This window comes from Condylura cristata, unplaced genomic scaffold (assembly GCF_000260355.1).
Source record: "Condylura cristata isolate star-nosed mole 26May11 unplaced genomic scaffold, ConCri1.0 scaffold00015, whole genome shotgun sequence".
Lineage (NCBI taxonomy): Eukaryota > Metazoa > Chordata > Mammalia > Eulipotyphla > Talpidae > Condylura > Condylura cristata.
The window spans coordinates 2,341,568-2,361,974 of NW_004567116.1; the positions used below are offsets into that span (position 1 = coordinate 2,341,568).

General features: G+C 59.4%; 3 protein-coding genes across 3 annotated transcripts in view; 2 read left to right on the top strand and 1 right to left on the bottom strand.

Annotated features, from left to right (window-relative positions):
• Positions 1–7,249, top strand: part of LOC101622421 (chromosome unknown open reading frame, human C11orf85) — a 26,779-nt gene extending 19,530 nt beyond the window's left edge. Inside the window, exons 6-11 of the mRNA XM_012725260.1 lie at positions 837–868; positions 1,166–1,257; positions 2,394–2,457; positions 5,576–5,648; positions 6,362–6,479; positions 7,053–7,249. Of these exons, the coding sequence (XP_012580714.1) occupies positions 837–868; positions 1,166–1,257; positions 2,394–2,457; positions 5,576–5,648; positions 6,362–6,479; positions 7,053–7,167 (494 nt within the window). The 3' untranslated portion in view covers positions 7,168–7,249. The remainder of the gene's footprint in view (positions 1–836; positions 869–1,165; positions 1,258–2,393; positions 2,458–5,575; positions 5,649–6,361; positions 6,480–7,052) is intronic.
• Positions 7,250–8,767: 1,518 nt separating this feature from the next.
• Positions 8,768–10,219, top strand: GPHA2 (glycoprotein hormone alpha 2). Its single transcript, XM_004682648.2, has 4 exons — positions 8,768–9,103; positions 9,395–9,497; positions 9,631–9,815; positions 9,897–10,219. Exons 1-4 carry the CDS (start codon positions 8,891–8,893, stop codon positions 9,996–9,998), a joined length of 603 nt encoding a protein of 200 aa, XP_004682705.2. The 5' UTR covers positions 8,768–8,890; the 3' UTR covers positions 9,999–10,219.
• Positions 10,220–10,227: 8 nt separating this feature from the next.
• On the bottom strand, positions 10,228–17,712 carry PPP2R5B (protein phosphatase 2, regulatory subunit B', beta). Its single transcript, XM_004682649.2, has 14 exons — positions 17,005–17,712; positions 16,142–16,595; positions 15,316–15,512; positions 14,702–14,803; positions 14,506–14,598; positions 14,257–14,387; positions 13,286–13,345; positions 13,084–13,192; positions 12,705–12,758; positions 12,585–12,635; positions 12,359–12,478; positions 11,565–11,692; positions 11,316–11,417; positions 10,228–11,004 (listed from the first exon to the last, which is right to left on the bottom strand). The coding sequence occupies exons 2-14, from the start codon at positions 16,338–16,340 to the stop codon at positions 10,857–10,859; spliced, it is 1,494 nt and encodes a 497-aa protein (XP_004682706.1). The 5' UTR covers positions 16,341–16,595; positions 17,005–17,712; the 3' UTR covers positions 10,228–10,856.
• Positions 17,713–20,407: the final 2,695 nt, after the last annotated feature.

Here is a 20,407-nt window from a genome sequence, read left to right on the forward strand (position 1 = left end):
GTATCTTTTTCAATCAGTGTTTTTGTGTCTTTTGGGTAGATACCTAGGAGTGGGATTGCTGGGTCATAGGGAAGCTCCATGTTTAGCAGCTTGAGGAACCTCCAGACAGTTTTCCATAGTGGTTGTACTAGTTTGCATTCCCACCAGCAGATACTGCCCAATTTTTAAAAAGATTTATTTATGCATACAAGAGCAGGGGTGTAGGCCAGAGGTTCAGGGGTGAAAGGACTCACCAGAGACACAGTGGGGAGCAGAACAGATGGATGGACTGAAGTGTATTGCTGAGGGGAGCAGCGGGTGGGTCAGGAGAGGTCTGCTGTGCCCTGTGGGTCACCTCCCTAGCTGGGGATTGAAATTGTGCTGCAGAGGGTACAGAGAGCTTCATAATGCTGAGACATAGTCCCTTGCGCCACCGGGGAGGCCCAGTATTGCCCCATTTTTAATCTTGGGGCCATTGCTATTTTTGCTCACAAAGGACAAGTAGACACACCTGACAGTTTGATTTGAAGCTGAAAAGGATACAAAAGTCTTGACTCATATTCTTCATTAGTCATGATGCCTGAAATTCTCCTTTATTTTATAGTAGGGCTTGTCCCCCTTAAAGTGGCATATCCTTAGAATATAGTGAGAATCAAGACCTTTCAGCTTGTAGATGACAACAGCTCTAATGTGGGAGCGGGAGAGAGGTTGCAGACATTGTGTTTTTAGGCAGAGTGGGGCTGAGCAGCAGGGAGGGCACCTACACAGGTTTTATCTAGGACCAACTCTGAGGAAGTAGCCGGAAATCCAGGTGAGACACTTTTGATCCACTATAACTTTCAAACTTCCCGTTGCAGGAAAACCAGTAGGTGACCATACTCCTGGATCGGTAAGTTGGCCTTTTCTGTACAAAGTGAAAGTTGCCTTTATTGCCTCTTGTCCAAGTCCTGCTTTTATCTTCCTCCTTTGTCACCCAGTTGCTCCCCAGGTCCAGTCAGAGTTGTACATGACACTGTCTTTCCCCTTTGGCTAGATTTCTCAGAACTTCTCAGCCAGAATGTCTATCCTCACTTGCAAAACTGGTGTTAGAGTTGCTTCTGGCAGTTAAAAACTGGGAGTGCTCCGCCCTTAACGAACTGTGACAACTCTGGAGAAGGAGCAGTCACGGAGCCTGTTTCCTCTGAAGGTCCTCTCTGACCGGAAGGTCGCAGGAGCCATGCTGCGCAAGCGGAGATGCCCGGAAGTGCCCAGCTCCGCCAGCGTGCCAGGGCTGGCCAGGTCAGTGGTGGTGCAGTGGCTAGTCCTGCCCCTCAGTGAGGCTTTGCCAGCTGTGGTCCTGGCGTGAGTTACTTCCTCTCTTGACGCTTCATTGGTCCTTGACTTTTGGGGAGCATGTGGGGGACAGGGGCAGGAGACAAGTTGATAGCTGCCATGTAATTGCAACCCCTTCTTCAGCAATTCAGGATTCTTCTGTTCATTAGGATGAAGTCTGAGAAGAAATGCAATCAGATCTCTACAACTGAGTCCAATTCATCTTAAATGAGCACTTACGAAGGCAGTATTATCAGATAGCAGAAGATAAGGCTTAGAAAGTCCCCGAATAGCTTACTAGAACTTCGAGAAACTCTTAAAAGAGTGATGACAAATAAGATGTACTATTCTTTTACCCTGTGAGCAGTATGCTCTTGGAACTCCACTGTAAGAGGTCATCCAGCTAAAATACAATTGCCTGTGAGAGGTATGTCAGTGATCAGCTCAGGGGCTGTGAGGTCGCAGAGAATATTGGGCACAGCTATATGTGGAGGCTACTGTTTTCTTTTGACTCTCTGTCAGGGACAGGATGAGTGAGTAATACAATTCAGTCATTCTTATTATGACCCAGAGAGGCTGAGAGGCTGGCGGAAGGACCCAGAGTGTGGTTTGCTCCCAGCCCAGAGTGCTTTCACAGCGAGCTGCCCCTCCTTCCCTGAGACTGTGTGGGCCCCCGGATTTCCACAGAACAGTGAGGGTTGACCGTGAGGGAGCAGACCCTCACCCTCCAAACGCAGACACCAGTGTCTGGGACACCTTCCCGCGGCAGGCAAGGTGTGAGGTATTTCCATTCAGCTGGGTTTCCCATGGAGGTGAGGCTTCACCTCCTGCCCTTCTTTGGATTTTGATGCACAATTATTTCAAAACCAGATGCCTGCTATCAGTCACACTCTCAACCCTAGCTCCATAAGCATCTCAAATTGGGATTCTGCTGTGAATTAAAGCAGCACCCAAAGAGAATTGGCCACACAATTTATTCTGCAGGCCAGGCATGGTGTAAAAATAGCTAACCTGCTGAAATATTCATTTGAGCCACATTTACTTGAGTGTGGTGATGTTGCCACTGCCAGTAACATGTTCTGGGTTTTTTACCCCCATCTCAGCATCAAGATGGGGACTTCCAGCCAAGGCCCCAGGAAAAAGAAGCCTCTCGCAGAAACCAGGAGGGTAAGCACCAGAATGGCCATCTGGGGCCAGGCCCAGCTGGACCGACTGACCGCTCACTCTGCTGGTGCCCAATTGGCTGCCTGATGCACACATCAGTGAAGCCTTTTATTAAAGGTCCTCACTTTCCAGCTTAAAAAGCTGCTTCTCGTTCTCTGTGTCTTTGCAGTTGAGGAAAAAAAAAAAAAGGTCTGTATCTCACTGAGGTAGGAGCTGGTATAGTGTTTTCTCTTTAGAAGCCTTTTTGCCTTCCCACACTGGGCCTGAGTGTGGGGAAATCTCGTTTTCACAGAGAACAGGCAAGTGTTGGCGCAGAGCACTGGTGGCGAGCACTTTGCCAGCGGCTGGGTTTGAGTTCACTTGCAGGTGTACCCCCATTCAGAGATTCGTGTATCCGCCGCACCTCCATTTCCAGGCTGTTTTCCATAGTGGTTTCTAAAATGGTGCTTGCTTGCTTTTCTCCCTTTTAAAATGATGAAGCAAGTCTTTTCCTTCGCACTCTCCAAAGTAGCTCTGATGTTAAGTGTCCGAGCATGCACAGCTCCCCTCCCCCGCCTTCCTGGGACTCCATCACTTGTCAAGCAGTTCCACCTGCGAGCGCGTTCTCCCAGCAAGTCCTCATGGAGCGCCCACTGCATGCCAGACTCTGGGGCCGCACCCTCCCCCAGAAGTGCCCCGTGTGAAGCTGCTCAGTTAGTGGTGGGACTAAGTGGTGTGCTTTGGTGGGACTAAGAGCTCAGGTGCGCGGAGAACCCAGCCGGACCTCCTCCGCACGGGCATAGTTCCCAGAGTGGCTCGGCTTCCAGAGACTGCAGCAGGGGAGCGCAGGGTGGAGCAACTGGCCGCCTCCACAGGCTGGCCCATGCGGGGCTGTGGTCACCTTCCGGAACCGTGGGAGTGACCTGGAGTATTTCTAAGTAGAAAAGTGAAGTGTCCGGTTCCAAAGGATCGTTCTGTCTCCCGTTTGCAAGGTGTTGTGTTAGGTGCTGGGGGCACCCAAACCTTCCTGAAAAATGGCCACCTCTCCCAGGGAGCTGGGAGTTTAGTTGTGGGAAGCATGAACCAGGGACTCAGCCCTCTGCCTCTGTGGACAGGAGCAGAACACAGGCTTCCACCATGCCATGGCCAACTGGCCCTTGGGCCGTCTAGGGGGACGGTGCCCTCTGGTCCTTCTGTCTTGGGAGAGGGATGAAGGAGTGAGATGAAGGAGGAGTACGTGCAGAGTACATGAGGCTCTGGAGAACAAAGACGCTTTACACAACCCAGGTAGTTACTATTAAAGGAACATTTCCCTCACTCTCTCCCCTCCGTACCTTCCTATTCTTAGTGTGACACATCATCTCCCTCAAGAACAGTGCCACAGCTTCTTACTCAACATAATTACCTTTTCCACCTGATACTGGGTTTAGAAAAATCCGAGCAAAAAGAGCATGTTTATTGATTTTGACTCAAAGCCCAAAGAGCCTGTGCTGTGGCCCCTGCGCCTAGAGAGGATGTCGCCTCAATTCAGTGATCACAGTGACTCGGTGTGAGGCTCTTGCTCCTGTGGTCCAGTGCCAGTATTTTTTTTCCCCTTTGGGAGAAGTTAGTGCGTGGGACCATGGTCAGTGTGGACTGTGCTCGTCAGGACACGTTAGGGCCTGCGCGGGGAAACCACAGAATGCAGCACGTGCTCACGCGAGTGAGTCACGGGCCGGGAGGACAGGCCCGGCCCCCGTGTCATCTCAGCTCCCAGACCTGACACCCAAGCCCTGGGGGGCACAGGTCCAGAAGTGGGGTGGCCCAGAGGTGAGCAGACCAGCGTACCTCACTTCTTTAACCCCCTCTGCTTGAACCGTACTAAGCAGAACCGGCCCTGAACTTCAGACAACCTTGTGTCGAGTTTTCAGAGTACCGAGTGGCGTTGGGTGTCCCGGAAGGCACCCTCAGGCTTGTTTCAAGCTGTAGCCTCTTTCCTCTCATAACATTTGCCTGAGAACCCCCTCAAGATTTCAGGAGAGTCTCCCCGGTTCAGAGGCCTTTGCCCTCCTGCTCCCCACGGCTGATCTTAGGAGATGCTTCCATTTGGGCCAGCACAGTCCCAAATCATCGTTTTAATAACACACAAAATCTTCCCTTCAAGCTAGAAATCGAGGCTGTGTCCTCCAGGGTCCATCTCCATACTGTGAGGAAGAGTTAGGGATGGCCGCCTTCCTCCCCAGAGTTCCTGTCACTGTACAGGGTGTAACGAGGTGGCTGCCTTTGTGGTGTGCGGCCTGCGGGGGTTGTGCATCTCACATATCCCTGCAGACACTGGGGCGGAGGCTCATTCCACTCCCTGGGCGTGCCACCCTCTGCCTGCCGACCCGCCTGGCCGTCCCGGCCCCTTGCTGTGGAATTCTCCACCAGCAGTGACCCAGGGGCTCCGGGTGCCTGCGTGTTCTACCCAGGGCCTGGAGTGCCACTTGGCAGAGTTCCCAAAGAAAACAGAAGAGCCGTGTTTCTGACTCTCGGAGCGTTCACTGAAAATGAGGGGGCTTACAGCCATGTGGTGGGGTGCCCTTTCAGCTAGCACGTGCTGTTAACGCCGTGACACTGGGAGAAACAATGGGTCGTGTTTCCGCTGCCCTGGCTCTGGCCGTGCTGCTCACATTCTCGCTTAGGGCGCCTCTGCACACCACACCCCCGCCGGGGACGCCCCCACATCTCGCTCATCCCTCAGTGCCCTGTTCCAGTCTCACTCCCTTCCCTGCTCTTCCATGCCCTCCCAGCGGGCTCCTGGGCTAATCTCATCCCTGTCTTAACAAACTTTTATCCATCAGTCCTACCACGTAGTTGTGCATTTTTCCAAGGTGAAGTTAAGGTTCCTCCGACTCTGAGGCAGTATTCTGGCCTCGGCACTAGTTGGTGTCTGGTCACAGCAATGGTGAGTTAAACCATTCTGGTTGGCTCTCAGCCCTTGGGGTGTAGAGCGACAGTGCTGCGGAAGCTGTAGTGGGAACAGGAAGGACATCTGGAAGCCGCTGGGCAGCAGGAGCCGGGCCCAGCACCACGTGCAGTCAGTCCAGTCGCAGGCAGCATCTGGGAGCCCAGGCTCAGAAGGGGCAGTGTTTAAGGCTTTCCTTCATCCTCTTTTTATCAGGATAGGGAAAGAAAAACCCAGCTGGAATGGCAGGAGGCCCCAGCGTTTGATGGCGCCGACGGCCCGGAGCAGGGTAAGTTTTGGGAAACCGCTGCTCATGCCTGGACTAATGTTCTGGAGAGTAGCGCAGCGCCGAGCTGGGTGTGAGCACGCCCAGTGCGTGATGCTCCCTGCCCCGCAGAGGCGCCTGCTGGCCACCGTCTGGCCCAGGCCGCCTTGAGTATCAGACCCCCCCGCCCGCCAGCAGGAGCAGTGCGTGTCCTTCCCATGCTGCTGCCGTGAACTGACGCCCCCACTATGCAGAACATTCCCAGGTGGCGGGGAAGCGGGGAGGGGCATGTCTCCCTTTGACTGGTGGAGTGGCGCCTGGGAAGCTGGCTCCTCCGCTTCCATGGGGGCACCCAGCAGGGCTGGACCACCTGCCTGCGGGGGAGCTCCCCTCCACAGGCCCATGTTTTACCACACGAAGGCTCAGTGGCCTGCAGTTACCCCAGCAGAGGGACGAGACTGAGTCAGGGCTTCAAGTTGTTCTACGTGAAGAAACACCGGCCGTGGCAAGTGCGAGGGCCGGAGCGGTGTCAGCATCTCTAGGGCCTGACTTTGAAAATACTGTAAGGTCCAGTAGCATCTTACTAAGTGGCGATGAAAGCGGGAAGGTCAGGACCAACATTTGCCTTCACACCAGGCAGCGTGGTTGCTGCCCTGGGCTCGGGCTGCGTGTCCCACCACCTCCCACGTGAGCGTAGCCTAGAGAATGACCCCTTTTCCCTGGCTGTTTCATGACAGACTCTGAGTTGGGGGGCCGCCTCGCAGCGCAGATTACCCCACCACTCCAGCAGAACCATGTGCCTCGGCCTAGAGGACCAGCGGAGCCAGGAAGCGGTGGCTTCTTCGGCTTCCTCAGGTAGGACAGACTTCTCCCCCGCCAGCAAGCGGACCCGGTGATGCTAGGTCTGAGCCCGCCTCTTGAAGGGCCTCTGGGAAGTCAGGCTAGAGAAGAGCAAATCCCTGCATCCCAGGCAGAGGAGGGACGTGCTGGCCCTGGGCTGGCCTGACTGTGCACCGTGGCTTGTTCACCTTACACAGCCCACCCCACCCCACCCCACCCCAGCACGGGGTCTGGGTCTGTAAGTGCCGTTTGCACAGAGACTGCTCGTAATGCACGTGGTCATTTCGATGACTTGGTTACCAAAATGTTCCATTCCACACTCTGAATCTGGCCAGCTGCAGAGTCCTTTCTGCAGAGGTCAGTTAGTAAATCCCTTATTTATCCAGAGGCTCAACTATCCCTTGCAATTCTCCTTCCTTTCCCCCTCTGGAGCATAATCTAATTCAGTACCTGCCCTAGTGCTCTTTCAGACCTGAGTTTCCAGCCAGCGGCTCCCCAGGGCAGAAATGCCCCAGCCAGTGGAACCCTAATGGGACCTGGGTGGGGGGGGCGCTGAAGTCTCAACCTGCCCTGCTCTTCTTCCTGCAGCTCTCTCTTCCCGTTTCGGTATTTCTTCCGAAAGAGCGGCCAGAGGGCCTTCCAGCCGCAGCGGCCTGCTACCGGGCGTCCTCCCTGCTCACGGCATTCCGGTCTTGGGAAATGAAGGCCCCAGAGCCCCTGAGTCCTCCTGTGACTGTCCTGTCTTTTGCCCCTTTACAATGAAATGGAGTTTATCCCATTTAAAGCTTGAGAAAAGAATGGAACTTTCTAAAATCCTCTAAGAAATGTTGTCGCCTTGGAGGTGAATTTAGGGCTATCTTCTCCGCCACTTAGGATGATAGTGGCAGTAAACTGCTTAAAGAGCATTAGTGGCTGAAGTCAGGACCTAGAGAGAATGAGAGAGCAAGCCCTTCCCTCGAGGCTCAGAAACGCAAGGCCAGAAGCCTCCCTGGGTCTCCTGGTTATACTGATAGGTCGCTGGGGGTGGCTGGGCTGCGAACTGACCTCAAGCCTGAAGCTCCCCTGCTTGGGGGGGTCTTGCAAGACTCCCTTCCTGAGCCCCGCTGACCATCAGAAACTGTCTCCCCTAGTTCACCTGCTGGGCCCTCAAGGGCAGCCTCTGTGGACGAGTCCCCCCCGCAGCTGCCCCTCTGGCAGTGCCGAGAAGATTGCTGAGGTGATTGGAAGTGCTGCAGGTTAGGGCCAGGAGAAGAGCAGGACACGAGTTCTTCCTTCATCTAGCCCAAGGGCTGACCTGGGAGACAGGTGAAACTTGGCTGAGCCACACAGGGCAACTTGTTCAGCCCAAAGGCCTCACTTAACTGCTGAGATGTCCAGTACTAGAGTGCGTCACCCTGAGGGGGTGAGTGGGTCACCCTCAGTTTTTAAACAACTGGTTATCTCTTAGAGGCTACAGTCGTGAGGACTGGAGAATTGGGGCTGGCCACTGAGGGCCCTTGGTGTCCCCTTGTTTCACCACCTTGACCTTGGTGGGAGAAGAGCAGAGCGGGCTGTGCAGAGGGTGGGGTCCTGCGGGAGGAAGGGCAAGTGTCAGGACAGCCTGTGCCGGAAGGCTCAGCTCCGAGATCTGGAGATCGACTGGCCTGTGGGCACACCTTGGCAAAGTCGCTTTCCTCTCTGGCTCTTAATTTCCTCATCTGGAAAACAAGGGGTAGGATCTGATGAGCGCTCAAGTGCCGCCCAGCACTGGCAGCATGGCCGGATGGCCTTTCTGAGGGGTCAGGGAGGCCGTGGCCCTAGGGCAGGAGGACTGTGGGGCAGAGCACTGGCTCTGGGTCTCAGGCTGCCCTGGCTGCGCCGGCCTAGGAGTGTGCCCGGCCCTGTGCCAGGTGCGCTGACAGGCACCTGTCAGCCCGGCTGGGCGGCTGCCAGCGTGTGGTGAGGCCTGTGGCAGCCTCCTGCTCTGAGCCTTAGTTGCCTCATCTGTAGAACTGGAGCCAGAGCTGGACTAACTGTTCAGATGTCCTGGGGTTGACAGCTGCGGCTCTTCCAGGGGCCGCTGGGGGAACCCTCCACGCTAGCTGGCCTGATGAGAAGTCACCCACCAACAGCCAGTGAAGCTCTGGCCGGGCCTGGACCCTCCCCATCTCCCTGGCTCTGCCACCATCACATGTCAGAGACCCCACCTGCATCATTTCCTTCCACAGATCCGCTCCCCCACCCCACTCTTGGCTCCGCTCACAGGCAGGCAGGGCTGTTGGGTAGCTGTGAGGCTGCGTGGTGAGGCCCTGGACCTGCTCAAGGCCACAGAGTAGAGAGCCTAGGCCGGCACAACCCAGCCCCTCCCCCAGCACACAGGCCTCGCCTTGGCCAGCTCCTGCCCTCCTCCACTTCTCACATCCTCAGCCCTGGCCATAGGCAGCAGGATGCTGAAGCCACAGAGCCTAAGGACCCCACCTCAGAGAAGTGCAGCTCTCCCAGGTGGGGTTGCTGAGGCCTCAGCAGGGGCAGGCCTGAAAGCTGATCTGAGAGGGCGTGGCCCTGGCATGCTGGCAAATAAAACCCCGGAGCAGCACATCTGGAGACCAGCAGGCGGCAGGGAGACTGGAAAGCCACTCAGTGCCTGGGTCTTGGAAGTGGTGAGCAGGCTGAGGCTGGGCGGGCTCTGGGAGGGCCTGGGGCTGCAGGCGAGGACCCTGCAGGCCTCGATGGGCAGTGGAGGGAGGCAGAAGTGTGTCCCAGGTGGCGGGGGCGTGCCCAGGGACAGTTGCTGCGGTCCCCCACTCATACCAGCCAGAGACTCGTAGGCGCACACACAGGACCCCAGGCAGAACCCTACTCTCAGGCTCACCCCAGCCGGAAAGCCGGCCCCAGCCCTTCCTTGCTCCTGGAGGCCTGCGCCCCCCAGAGCCCCCCACCCTCTGTTTCAGATGCCCATGGCGTCCTCCCATACCCTGCTCCTCTGCCTGCTGGTCCTGGCGCTCCCTGGTGGCTGGGGTCGCCAGGCGGCCGTCCCCGGCTGTCACCTGCGCAGTGAGTAACCCCGGGAGCAGAGAGCTGGCTGGGGCGAGCACTGGAGCAGCACCCCCAGGGGCCCACGCGGACGCTGGGGTGCCGGGAGCTGCGCCAGCCTGCAGAGGCCCCCCAGCCTCCCCTCTCTTTCCAGCCTTCAACGTGACGGTGCGAAGTGACCGCCAGGGCACCTGCCAGGGCTCCCACGTGGCGCAGGCCTGTGTGGGCCACTGTGAGTCCAGTGCCTTCCCTTCACGCTACTCTGTGCTGGTGGCCAGTGGCTATCGTCACAACGTCACCTCTGTCTCTCAGTGCTGCACTGTCAGCGGCCTGAGAAAGGTGAGGTGCCCTGCTGTGGCGGCTCCTTTCAGGTTGGGGAGACAGAGGAGACTGCTGGATCACGGACCCCCTTTCCCACAGGTGAAGGTGCGGCTGCAGTGTTGGGGGGGCCGGAAGGAGGAACTGGAAATCTTCACAGCCAGGGCCTGCCAGTGTGACATGTGTCGCCTCTCACGCTACTAACCCAGCCCCCCCACAACATCAGTTCTCTGTGTGTGGGGGGGTGTCAAACCCTGAGCTCCAGCCCTGCAGGAAACTCGCTGCAGGGCTTTCAAAATGAGGATGGGACCCCTCTGGGGTCTGACTCCTCACCTGAGAAGGGGGAAGTTCGGCCTCTGCCCGACCTCTGCCGGCCTCTCCAGGTTCACTCCCTCCTGTCCCTACCCCTAAATAAAGGAGGCGGTTCTAGAGTTTTCTCAATTTATTAAGTCTACCCCCAGCCAGGGGAAGGGGGATAGACCATGGTTGCGGTGAACCCCCCTTGCCCAGGTCACGGGGAATCTCTTCTGCTTGTGCCCTCGCCCCTCCCCCGCCCGATAAATAAAAAGGGGACAAGGCAGGCCAGAGGGGAGGGAGGGGGGAGGAGGGCACCCGGCCCAGGAAAGCCTCTGTGTGAGGTGAGCTGCGGAGAATAAATAGACCACGGATCCCGTGGTGGGGTGGGGAAGGACCTCGCGCTGGCACGAGGCAGGGCGGGCGAGGGACGAGTGCCCTCACCAGCCTGCGGCGGGGAGCCGGGGGTGGGAACCCGCCTGCAGGCTGCAGCCCAGCTCTGCAGGGCCGTGTAGATCCCCAACGGCAGCTTCCTGGTCCAGCTTGCCCTGTCAGGTCCTGCCACGAGGGCCTGAGAGTTCGGTGGCCAGGACCACCATCTCCTGTCCTCCTCTCCCACCGTGAAAGCTGCCCTTGCTGGGCCAGGCAGGGAGCCCTCTGACCCCACTGGCCAGGCCAGGGGTTGGTGTGTGTCTCTGGGCCCCTGGACAGGAGAGGGGAGGTAGGGACTGACAGCTCTGGGTTAGCTCCTCCCCTTCGGGGGGATCTCTAGCTCTGACCCCCACTGGCAGCCACTTGGGGTGTAAGCCGCTGGACAGGGGCCTCCTTGGCCCCCTGGGTCCCCTGTAACCGGCGCAGCCGCAGCTCCTCCAGGCCCTGCCAAAGCTCCTGTCGTTCGCGGGCCTTCTGCTGCTCCCTGGAGAGAGGGGTGAGGCAGCTCCCAACTGGTCCAGCTATAGTCAGCCCCCTCACACTAGCCCCCTGCGGGAGGTGGGGGGCAGAGGGCAGAGTTCTGGTTCCCTAGCTGTGGGAACGTCTGGCTTAGGGCCAGAGAGCTGTCCCTGCAAGGCGGCAAGACCAGCCTGCACTTCGAGGAGGCGCCAAAGAGCAGGAAGCTCCTGGCCTCGAAGCTCCACTGGGACAACTGGGGGTGAGGTGGAGGGGAAGGACAGAACCCCTCCGCCTGGGGGGTCAAGGCTGCTCCCGCCCACCGCCCACAACACTCACTGCTGCTTTTCTAGCTTGTAGGAGGCCGTGAGTTCGTCAAACAGCTTCCCGTTCATCTCCATGAAGGTCTTGAGCACGTTGTAGATCAGAGACACGATGGTTCTTGGTAGTGAGGGAGGGTGGGAGAAGAGCGACCTCAGCCTCTGCACCTCCACCTCACTGCAGCCCGGCTCCTCCTCCCTTCTCACCACCCTCAGGCCTGAGCCACCAGGTCTGGGCTGTGGGCTGGGGTGAGCTCAGGGCACTCACTGATTCCAGTGCTCCTTGGAGACCTGGTAGAGGGTCCCAAACACGGCAGGCAGCACAGTGTGGCAGTTGTCCTCGATGAGGCTCAGGATATACTCGTTGTTCCAGAAATACAGAGCCCGCTCTGCAACCTGGGGCCGTGAGGGGCCGTGCTGGGCAGTGAGGTGGGGTGCTTCCCTGCCATCCCCTGGCTCCTCCCCTGACCCCCCCCAAACCCCTGGCCTCAGCTGATCTGACCCTGGGGAAGCCACCAGGAGTGAACCCCAGAACCCCAGCTCTGCCTCACACCGGCCGCACCACCTGGGGCGAGGCCCTGGCCCTCTCAGCCTCTGCTCATCAGTTGGCCCTCTCAGCCTCTGCTCTACCCCGTGGACCCTACTAGGCACGCTCCCCAGGTGAGTGCTCAGGCACCAGGGCAGCCCGGGGAGGAACTGACACCCCAGCAGAAAGCTGCCGAGCACCAGAACACCATGCTGGCCCTGAGCTGGCACATATGGCGACGACCCCTGCCTGTGATGACCCCTGCCCCCGTGCATCTGCAGACGCCCACTTCGGTCTCCTGGTCTGGGGCCCACTTGGCCCATTGTACAGGTGAGGATGCTAACGAGACCTGAGGGTGAAGTGCTGCCCTGGCCTCGAAAGTGGGAGGAAGAGCCGAGGCCCCCTGACTTAAGACCAGGGTCTCCTCCTTCAGGCCCGCCGGGGCCTGGAGGAGAAACTGCAGACAGAGAGAGCTGCTCTAGGCCAGCCCTCCAAGTCACCCTGTCCACGCTGAGGCCCCACCCCGCCCCACATACCTGGAAATGGGGGCTGGACACACAGCGAGCCACCTGCTTGAACAGGGGCTCCTGGATCTTCACAAATTGGGAGGGCTCAATGACATCAAGAATCTCTTCCATCTCCCCCAGAAACATCACCTGGGGGCAGAAACACGGGCAGTAGCTCCCATCTCCCCCAACACACCCCCCAGCTGGGAAGCTGCACGCTCCAGCCTCCCCCAGGAGGCAAAAGCCTTCCCAGTACCTCCTTCTGGGTGCAGGTTTTGGGCCAGTATTTGAGCAATCCCCGGATCACCTGTGGGAGATGAGGCAGAGAGCAGTCAGACCTGTACAGGTGGGGGTGGCCCCCCCCCATGGGACTCACGTGCTCTGTCAGGGTGGCGTCCTTCTCCAGGAACTGTACCACACAGTACGCCAGCTGCAGGGAGGCAGGAGAGGATGGGTCAGAGGGGACAGGCCCCGCCAGCAAGCCCTTCCGTCTGTGTCTTACAAAAGGCTCCATGGGGAGCCCTTCTATCACAATCCATGGAGGTGGGGGTGTTTAATGGGCAGGGGCAGAGGATGCCTGAGATCAGCTCTCAAGGGGCAGTGGGGTTTTCTAAAGCAGAAGGGAAGGAATTTGTGAAAAGCAAGGTGAGAGAGGGCCCCGTTCATCCTGACTCAGTGGCTGGAGCCTGGGGCACAGGCTGCCCTGACTGCTGGGCTGGGCTGGGCTGGGCAGGGGGGGGGGGGCCAGGCCTCACCTGGGCGTGAAAGACCGAGAGAGACTTGACTGAGTGCAGGGGGATCAGGACCCGCACCAGGAACTGTTTGTGCTCCGTCTTCAGTGGCAGCGCAAAGCCGTTGATGATGCTACGCAGGGCAGGAGAGGGGGCGCTCAGATGAGCCGGCCTCGGGCCCCCCCACAGCCCGGCTGCCGCTGCCCACCGAGGCCCAGGGCATCACCTTCCCAAGATCTCCAGCAGCTCCGCCACGCCATTGAAGTGCTCGAGTTCATAGATGAAGCTGCGAGAGGAAGAGGAGGGTGGGAGGACGCAAGGGCCTCGGAGACCCTTCCTGGCCCTCCTGCCCACGCCCCAGCCCTGCACACTGACCCAGCTCTCTGCCAGCCGGGGGCCGCAGGGGCCCTGCCCAGTACCCAGGCCCCACCGAGAACCCCTGTGGAACCTCAGAAGCGCCTCCAGCCCCAGCTCAAACGTCTCCTCCAGAGCCTCACCCTCCGGTCCTGCACACTTCACGCCAGTCATGCCAGCCAAGCAAATGAGCAGCAAGCTCTAGGCATCCACCCTGTGCCAGGTATTTCTCAAAACTGAGAGCAGCCTAGTGGCAGCTCCTAGCTCCATTGTACAGAGGAAGAAATCAGAGGAGCCGCCGGCTCAAAGAAACCTCTCGCGCTGCCTTTCGCAGCTGATGGCAGTGAGGGCTCGTGTTGCTGCCTGCCTCCAGGTGTGGACAGCCCTCATTCCCATTTTAAAGAGGAAACTGGGGGGCACTTAAGTGATTTGCCCACGTTCACCCAAGTATCTGAACCGCTCAGACGCAGCCCATCAACCTCCGGAGCCGGTCTCTGGCCTCGGCCGTGCGGGTGAGAATGCCTCTGCGGGAAGCATCTTCTTTCCAGTCCTTAGGGCCCAGCACAGCGATGCGGAGGACTTGGAGCCCAGGGGACACCCCCCCGCCCCCCCTCGACCTCGTCCCTGTGATATACTGTCCCTCGGCCTCTTTCCTCATCTGTGAAATGAAGACAACTACTTTTCCTGCTCACCTCACGGCTTGTGCAGTGACCACTATGGGATATGTTCCCCAGAAAGAACTCAGTACACCAGACTCGCAAAGGGCCCCCCAGCCAGGCCTCTGCCTGTCTCCTCCCCCAGGTTCCTCGTCTCCCCAGGTCCCGGCGGGAGACCGGCACCCACCGGAGGAAGATGTGGCTGCACTGCTTGCGGATGTAGGCCCGGAGCCCCAGGAACTTGCCGTAGACCCGGTGCAGGATGGTCTTGAGGTATTCCCGTTCCCGGGGGTCCTCGCTGTCGAAGAGCTCCAGGAGCTGTGGGCAGGGTGGGGGGGCAGGTGAGAGGCTGAGCCTAGGTTGCGTGGGTCCCAGTCCTTTGCCCCAGAGGGAGCTCCTGCCCCTGCCTCCGCCCCGCCTGGGCGCCCCACTTCACCATCAAGACAAACTTTTGATCCACATATCTCTTGGCCACAGAGGGCTGGAAGTCAGGGCTCTCCAGGAAACGCAGGAAAAACTCATAGACCAGCTGAGAGGGGACAAGGAGGTGAGTTCAGTCACGGCCTCCCCCTGTCCCTGAAAGACTCTTTCCCCCCCGCCCCAAAATGCACCCCTGACCACAGCCCTCACACCTGCAGATGTGGCCAGGAAGGCTCAAGGTTGGGCTCATCTTCTTCTGGGTCAAATTCAGGGCTGTCACTGGGTGGGAGGGTCCGGAAGATGTTCACTGAAATCTGGAGGGCAGTGCCAGGGACTTGAGTCAAGGAAGGCCTCAAAGGCAGAAGCAGGGGGTCCCTGAGCCAAAGTTCTAATAGGCCTCAGGCCTGCGCCCCAACAGAGTGCTCCTGGGCAAGTGTCACAGAAACCCCTGGGGACCCGGCAGAGGCCACATCACCCCATCCTCTGTCGGGAACAGTCCAGTGGAGAAGACAAGATGGGAAGCCATAGGTCCAAGGGATGTTCCTCTTGTGCTCCCTGGAAGAGGCAGTGCCCGAGCCAGGCCCAAGGTGAGGGCACAGAAGTGCACCCCAGCCTCCAGGAATCACAAGCACAGGGTGGAGTGAACAGGCCCAGGAGGCACGGAGGGGCCTGTGCTGCCCATGTGGCCTGGGCAGTGGGCTTGCGTGAGAGGGCACACATGGGCCTCAGAACCCAGCCAAGGAGCACGGGCTGACTCCTCACAGGGACCTGCAGGCTGGTCAGTAGGGTTCCTGGGCTCCCCAAGTCCTGGGTGCCAAGTGCTCACCATGCGGATGATGTCAGGATAGACAGGCTCGATGAGCACCCCCCGGGTGCTCCCCACACACTCCACCAGCTCGTTGAGCGCTGCCCGCTTCACCTCCTTCCCCTTCAGGTCCGCCACACAGTCCAGGAAGTCAAACATCACCCCGCACTGGGCCAGCTTCCGGCTCAGCAGCTCGTGCAGCTCTGAGGCTGGCACATCTGGGGGAAGCAGCAGGTGAGCCTGGGCAGGGAGGGCCTCCCGACCCGGGGACTGCCTCCTGGCCCCCGATCCCCGGCTCCTGCGCCACCCAGCTCTCCTTGTGAGGAGCAGCCCACTCCTGCCCTGCCCGCCTCTGTCCTGCCCAGGAAAGGAGCCTCTTCCTCCTGACCCGTGGTGAGCACCACGCCCGGCTGCAAAGCCTCACCAGCTGGGCTCTCCACAGGTGCCAGCCGGCCACCCCAACAGGGGCACTCTGTTCTAAGTGCCAGAGGAAGGGAGGGAGGTGGGGACAAGCCTCTCTTGGGCACCGTCAGGCTCAGCTAGCACTGGGGTGTGCGGGTGTGTGGTTATCACGGGGAGCCGTGCTGAGTGCCTGCTCCAGGACCCCATGGCTTCCTGGAACTCAGGCGTGGGCCCCACCCTTGGCCCCCGCCTGCCCCCCAGGATGGCGCCACCTCCAGATGCCCCACCTCCGAGGATGACAGGCCGGTCAGGCCATGCGTCAGCAGAGGGTGGAGGGTGGGGGTCAGCTCCCGGCCATCTCAGCTCCCTGTGAGGGCAGCTGCCAGCTGCTCACTCCTTCCCGCTGCCCACTAGGACCCAGGTGCCCTGGCAGCCGAGGGCTCACCTTTCAGCAGGGGCAGCGGGGTGAGCTCTTGCTGGTTGCTCTGATAGCGAAACTGAGAGGAGCTGTGGGAGCGCCGGGGCCGCGCCCTGCGGAGGGAGCGGCGGGAGAAGCCGTCCACCTTGTCAGGTGGGGGCACAGGCGACAGTCCCGGGGAGGAGGGGCTGGTGGGGGTGCTCGCAGGGGGCAGCTTCGTCTCCATGGTGCCAGGTGGCGGGTCAAGCCTTCAGAGCCCCTGGGGCCCCTCTGGGCCTGGAGGATACTGAGTGAGGCTGGGCTGACTAACTTGGACCCATTCTGTGAGGTGGGGGGGGCACAACCACAGTCCTGGGCCCCCCCCAGGGCCTTCGGCAACTGCCCAGTCCTGGGGGGGCAGGCAGGATAGAGAGGAGATGGCTCAGGTCTCAGGTCGTTCCTGGGGTTCCAGAAGAGTCCAGTTAGGGTTCCCACCCTAGCTCTTTAGAAAAGCAGTCAGAGCAGAGAGGTGGGCAAGAAACAGACAAGAGAGCGCGCCTGTCAGTTCTTCCAGGGAAGACAGCGAGCTTCCACCCTTGCCCAGACCCTAGGCGGTGCGGCCCCCTCCCACAACAGACAAGACATCCCTGCTGCCAGGCTCCAAAACAAACCTCTCCCTGAATGGGGCCTATCCCCCCCACTACAGCACCTACCTAGACTGGGGGACCCCCTTCCTCACCCGCGGCCTCTGCAGAATGGAGTCCCTCTCTGCTGCACCAGCCGGTCTTCCCCCTACATAGGGCCCTATCCCCCAGGCCACCCCCTTCCTAGGACCCTGCACCCTCCCCCACCTCGGCGCCTCCACTCTGCCCCCCAAACCTTTTCTGTCCCCAGGAGCAGAGGACACTCACTTCTCAGATGCCCAGACTTTGGACCCTGACCCCCAGAGGCTGCCCGTGGGGAGGGGGCAGCTGTTCAGGGCTCCTTCGCAGCCGGTTCGCCTGGGGCGCTGGCACTGGGCGGCGGCGCTCCTGGGTTCTCTCTCGGGCTCCGGTGGGGGGGCCGGAGCATGCCCCCCGCTCAGCCCCGGGTCAGGCGCGGCTCCGGCGGGCTCCCGGCCGGCCCGGCGGCGCGCAGACCTCTGCCCCAAGTCGCGGACCCGACCCGACGCGGCGCGGCGCCGTGGGAGCCCCGGCTCTGCGCGCACCGGCACCCGCCGCCCAGCTGCTCAGGATGACATCAAGTCACCTCCCCCCGCCTGGCCCGCACCTCCCCGCGGGCTGGGGGCGGGGGGCTGCGTCAGGAAGCTCCCGGGGCGGCTGGGAGATGTAGTTCCCGCAGCGCTTAAAGGGGGCTGCCCGACCTGAGGGGTGACCCTGCGGGCGCCCGGAAAGCTGAAGCCGAGAGGGGTGGGAGCCAGGTGGGGCCGCGCTCCAGGCTCGGGAAGGGGCGCCGACCCCCTGGGAGGGAGCGCTGCCAGTCGCCCCGGGGAGCGGCGGTGATGCCAGGTCGCGGCGGGGAGCGGCCCAGCCCTACGCCAAGCCCCCAAGCGTGGCCTGCTCCATCTGCGCCTCTGGCGTCGACCCCCGGGGGCGCCCCACCCTCACCCAGGCTGGCCAGCCACTTCAGGGCCGGTGGAAGCCAGCTCCACACAGGTTAATCGTCCGCGGTGACCCAGTGCCTGCTGGGAGGGGTGTGGCGCCCTAGAGCCCACTGGGAAGTGTAGTCCATTTTCAGGCCTGCAGTCCCCCTCCCGTCCCCTGCCGGCTCGGTGACATCATGGTCTGGGCTTTAAAGGGGCAGCCTAGGAGTGGCAAGCATGAGTGCAGGAGGTGCTCCCGGGCACTGCCACCCCACTCCGCAGACAAGCTGGCCCCCAGCCCCTCAGGGCCCTAAGATGTGCTAGTGGGGTGTCTCGTTCAAAACCCTGTTGGACAGGAAATCCAGGGCACCAGGGGGATGCCAAGAGTCTGGTGCAAGTTCCTGTGCTGCATGTCTGGGTCCCCTTTCTAAGGCCCTGGGCTTCTGTCTTAGGACCCTAGACCCCAGCACCGTTTCTTCCCCTCAACCCTATTGCCCTCCACCCAGAAGCTCTGGCTGGATGAACAACTGGTCCGTGCGGGCACTAATAGGGGGGACTGAGATCTGACAGTGAGGTCAGGGAGGGCTTTGGGCTGGCATCCGTTTCCCAGTCCTCCACTGTCCACTTTGGGCTTGGAAATCAGCGTGCCAGTGGGCCCACCTGGCCATCTTCCCACCTTCTGGAGCAGCACAAAGCAGAAGCTCTGGTTTAGCCAGGCTGTGACCCCGGACTCTAGCACCACTGAGCTGGCCAGCGGCCCTCTTGCTCAGAAATCTTCATCAGGTTTTGACCACCTGCCCCTTGATACCTTCCTCTGTCCAAGGAACAACCATTGTCTCATTGCTCACCTCCCAGGCTCAGGAAGTGGATCTCTCCCACATCCCTGGAAACAGCAAGTTTCGAGAGGGCTGGCCCCAAGAGCCTTCTACGGCCAGGTGAGGCCCCAAAGGAACAGAAAGGACAGCGTTGCCGGACAGCACAGAGCCTATCCTCAAAAGCTGGGACCAGGAGGCAGCCCCCCACCTCCCAGGAGGATCCCCACCCCAGGCTTCCTGGACAGCGCGCTGGGTTCCGTGGGTCCCAAGGCCAAACTGGCTGTGGAGTTGGTGCTTTGCACAAAGACGGTGCTCGGTGCTCGGTTGGGAACGAAAGGGCGGAGGACAAGAGCATCAAGTTCTGTGCCAAGCGGCGTTTAAACTCCGTCTCAAAACAGATACAGTGTCACCGGCAGTTGCGGGGCTGAAAATTCTTTTCTTTTTAAAATTATGTTTGTGGAGATATTTTCATATACTACGAAATCTACCCACTTGGGTATGGCTGGTCAGGGACGGTGGAGTTCGGCTGGCAAGGGGAGACAGCCCTGGAGATGGGGCTGCACAGGATCGAGAGCATACTTAGTGCTACTGAGTTAGCCTTTAAGAAGAGTTGAGGTGGCAAATTTTGGGGAGCAAAATGCAAAATCTAGATCCTCTATCAGGACTTTGTCAAATGCCATTGCCCTGGGCTTTCTTCCCTGATTCCTCCACACAGTCCTGATTCCGTGATCCCACTGAAGAGATCCCCAGAAGGGTTTTTGGGTGGGTCATTCCTGAGGGAGGAATTCTCTCCCCCACATCCAAGGAGCCCCTCCACCCCACCCTCCAGGCCTGGTACACCCTGGCTAAGGAGTTCCCACCTAATCTTGTGGAAGTTTCCAAGGAGCCCATGCTTAGGCAAAGCCTGACCCTCCCCATCTTCTCTCTGGGGAAGAAGCCTCGCCCAAGCCACCCCTAGGTCCCCACAGTTCTCCGAGGCCCAGCTGTCCAGTAGAAGCTCACCACTGCAATACCTATGGCTGCACCTTTCTTTGCATTGCTGGGCCTAAAATTGGGCCTAGAATTCCACCTCTAAGAATTCCCCGCCAAAAGAATACCACCCCTTTACCCTGCCACTTTTGTTATTCTTTTACCTGGCGACCTCCTGGCATATGTATGTCTTTGGATTTAGCTTTCCATGGAGATCGAGGTGCACCATCTGGGGAAGACAGTGGGAAGGGCCTTTGTGCCCCCTGAATCTTCTGTTCTTTTGCTGTGGTGCAGACACGGGACAGGCTCAGGACTGGCTCAGACACACCAATTCCCAGCACACAATGTTAACATACAGTGGCTCCTGCTCACATTACAGTGAGAGACAGAGATCTGCCTCCCTGGGGGGAGCCCAGCGGGAAGCAGCAACCCCAGAGGAGGGACCTGGATAGTGAAATGTCCCTGTGTTCCCAACCTTTGTACGCTTGTCCCCACTGCGGGGGAATGCACCTTCTCCGAGACAGGACGAAAGGATGCCTTTCCCAAGAGTTCAGAACATGCTCTTCTCGCCCACTGCCTCTGGGAGCAGTGAAGCTTGTTCATCTACTTGCTCTGCAGCCACTCAGCCCACAGCCTCAGTTTTCCTCTCCCATAAATGGGGATATAATAGAGCCTTCCTTATGAGCACATGGCGAAGAACATTGAACACTTAATGCGTGTGCAGTGACAAAACAGAGCCCAAGTCATCACACTCCACCCATAGTGCCTATTACTTTTATCATTACTAAGTTAATGATGACTCAACGAACACAAAGCTGCCCGTGGCCTGTCGTGGGGGGACAAGCAGATAGACCTCTTGATTTACTCTGTGTTTTGTGAGGGGTGTTCAGATTAGCTTGCCTCCTGGAATGGAGCCTCCCCAAAGTCTCCCACACTCTCTGGGAGGAT

Excerpts from the sequence above, each read along its gene's own strand:
- GPHA2 (XM_004682648.2), top strand. The coding sequence starts at position 8,891 with ATGCTGAAGCCACAGAGCCTAAGGACCCCACCTCAGAGAAGTGCAGCT. Across the intron at positions 9,498-9,630 it reads CCCCGGCTGTCACCTGCGCA|CCTTCAACGTGACGGTGCGA; the intron begins GTGAGTAACCCC and ends CTCTCTTTCCAG. Across the intron at positions 9,816-9,896 it reads CTGTCAGCGGCCTGAGAAAG|GTGAAGGTGCGGCTGCAGTG; the intron begins GTGAGGTGCCCT and ends CCTTTCCCACAG.
- PPP2R5B (XM_004682649.2), bottom strand. The coding sequence starts at position 16,340 with ATGGAGACGAAGCTGCCCCCTGCGAGCACCCCCACCAGCCCCTCCTCC. Across the intron at positions 15,513-16,141 it reads CCCGCTGCCCCTGCTGAAAG|ATGTGCCAGCCTCAGAGCTG; the intron begins GTGAGCCCTCGG and ends TGCTTCCCCCAG. Across the intron at positions 12,759-13,083 it reads TCTCGGTCTTTCACGCCCAG|CTGGCGTACTGTGTGGTACA; the intron begins GTGAGGCCTGGC and ends GCCTCCCTGCAG.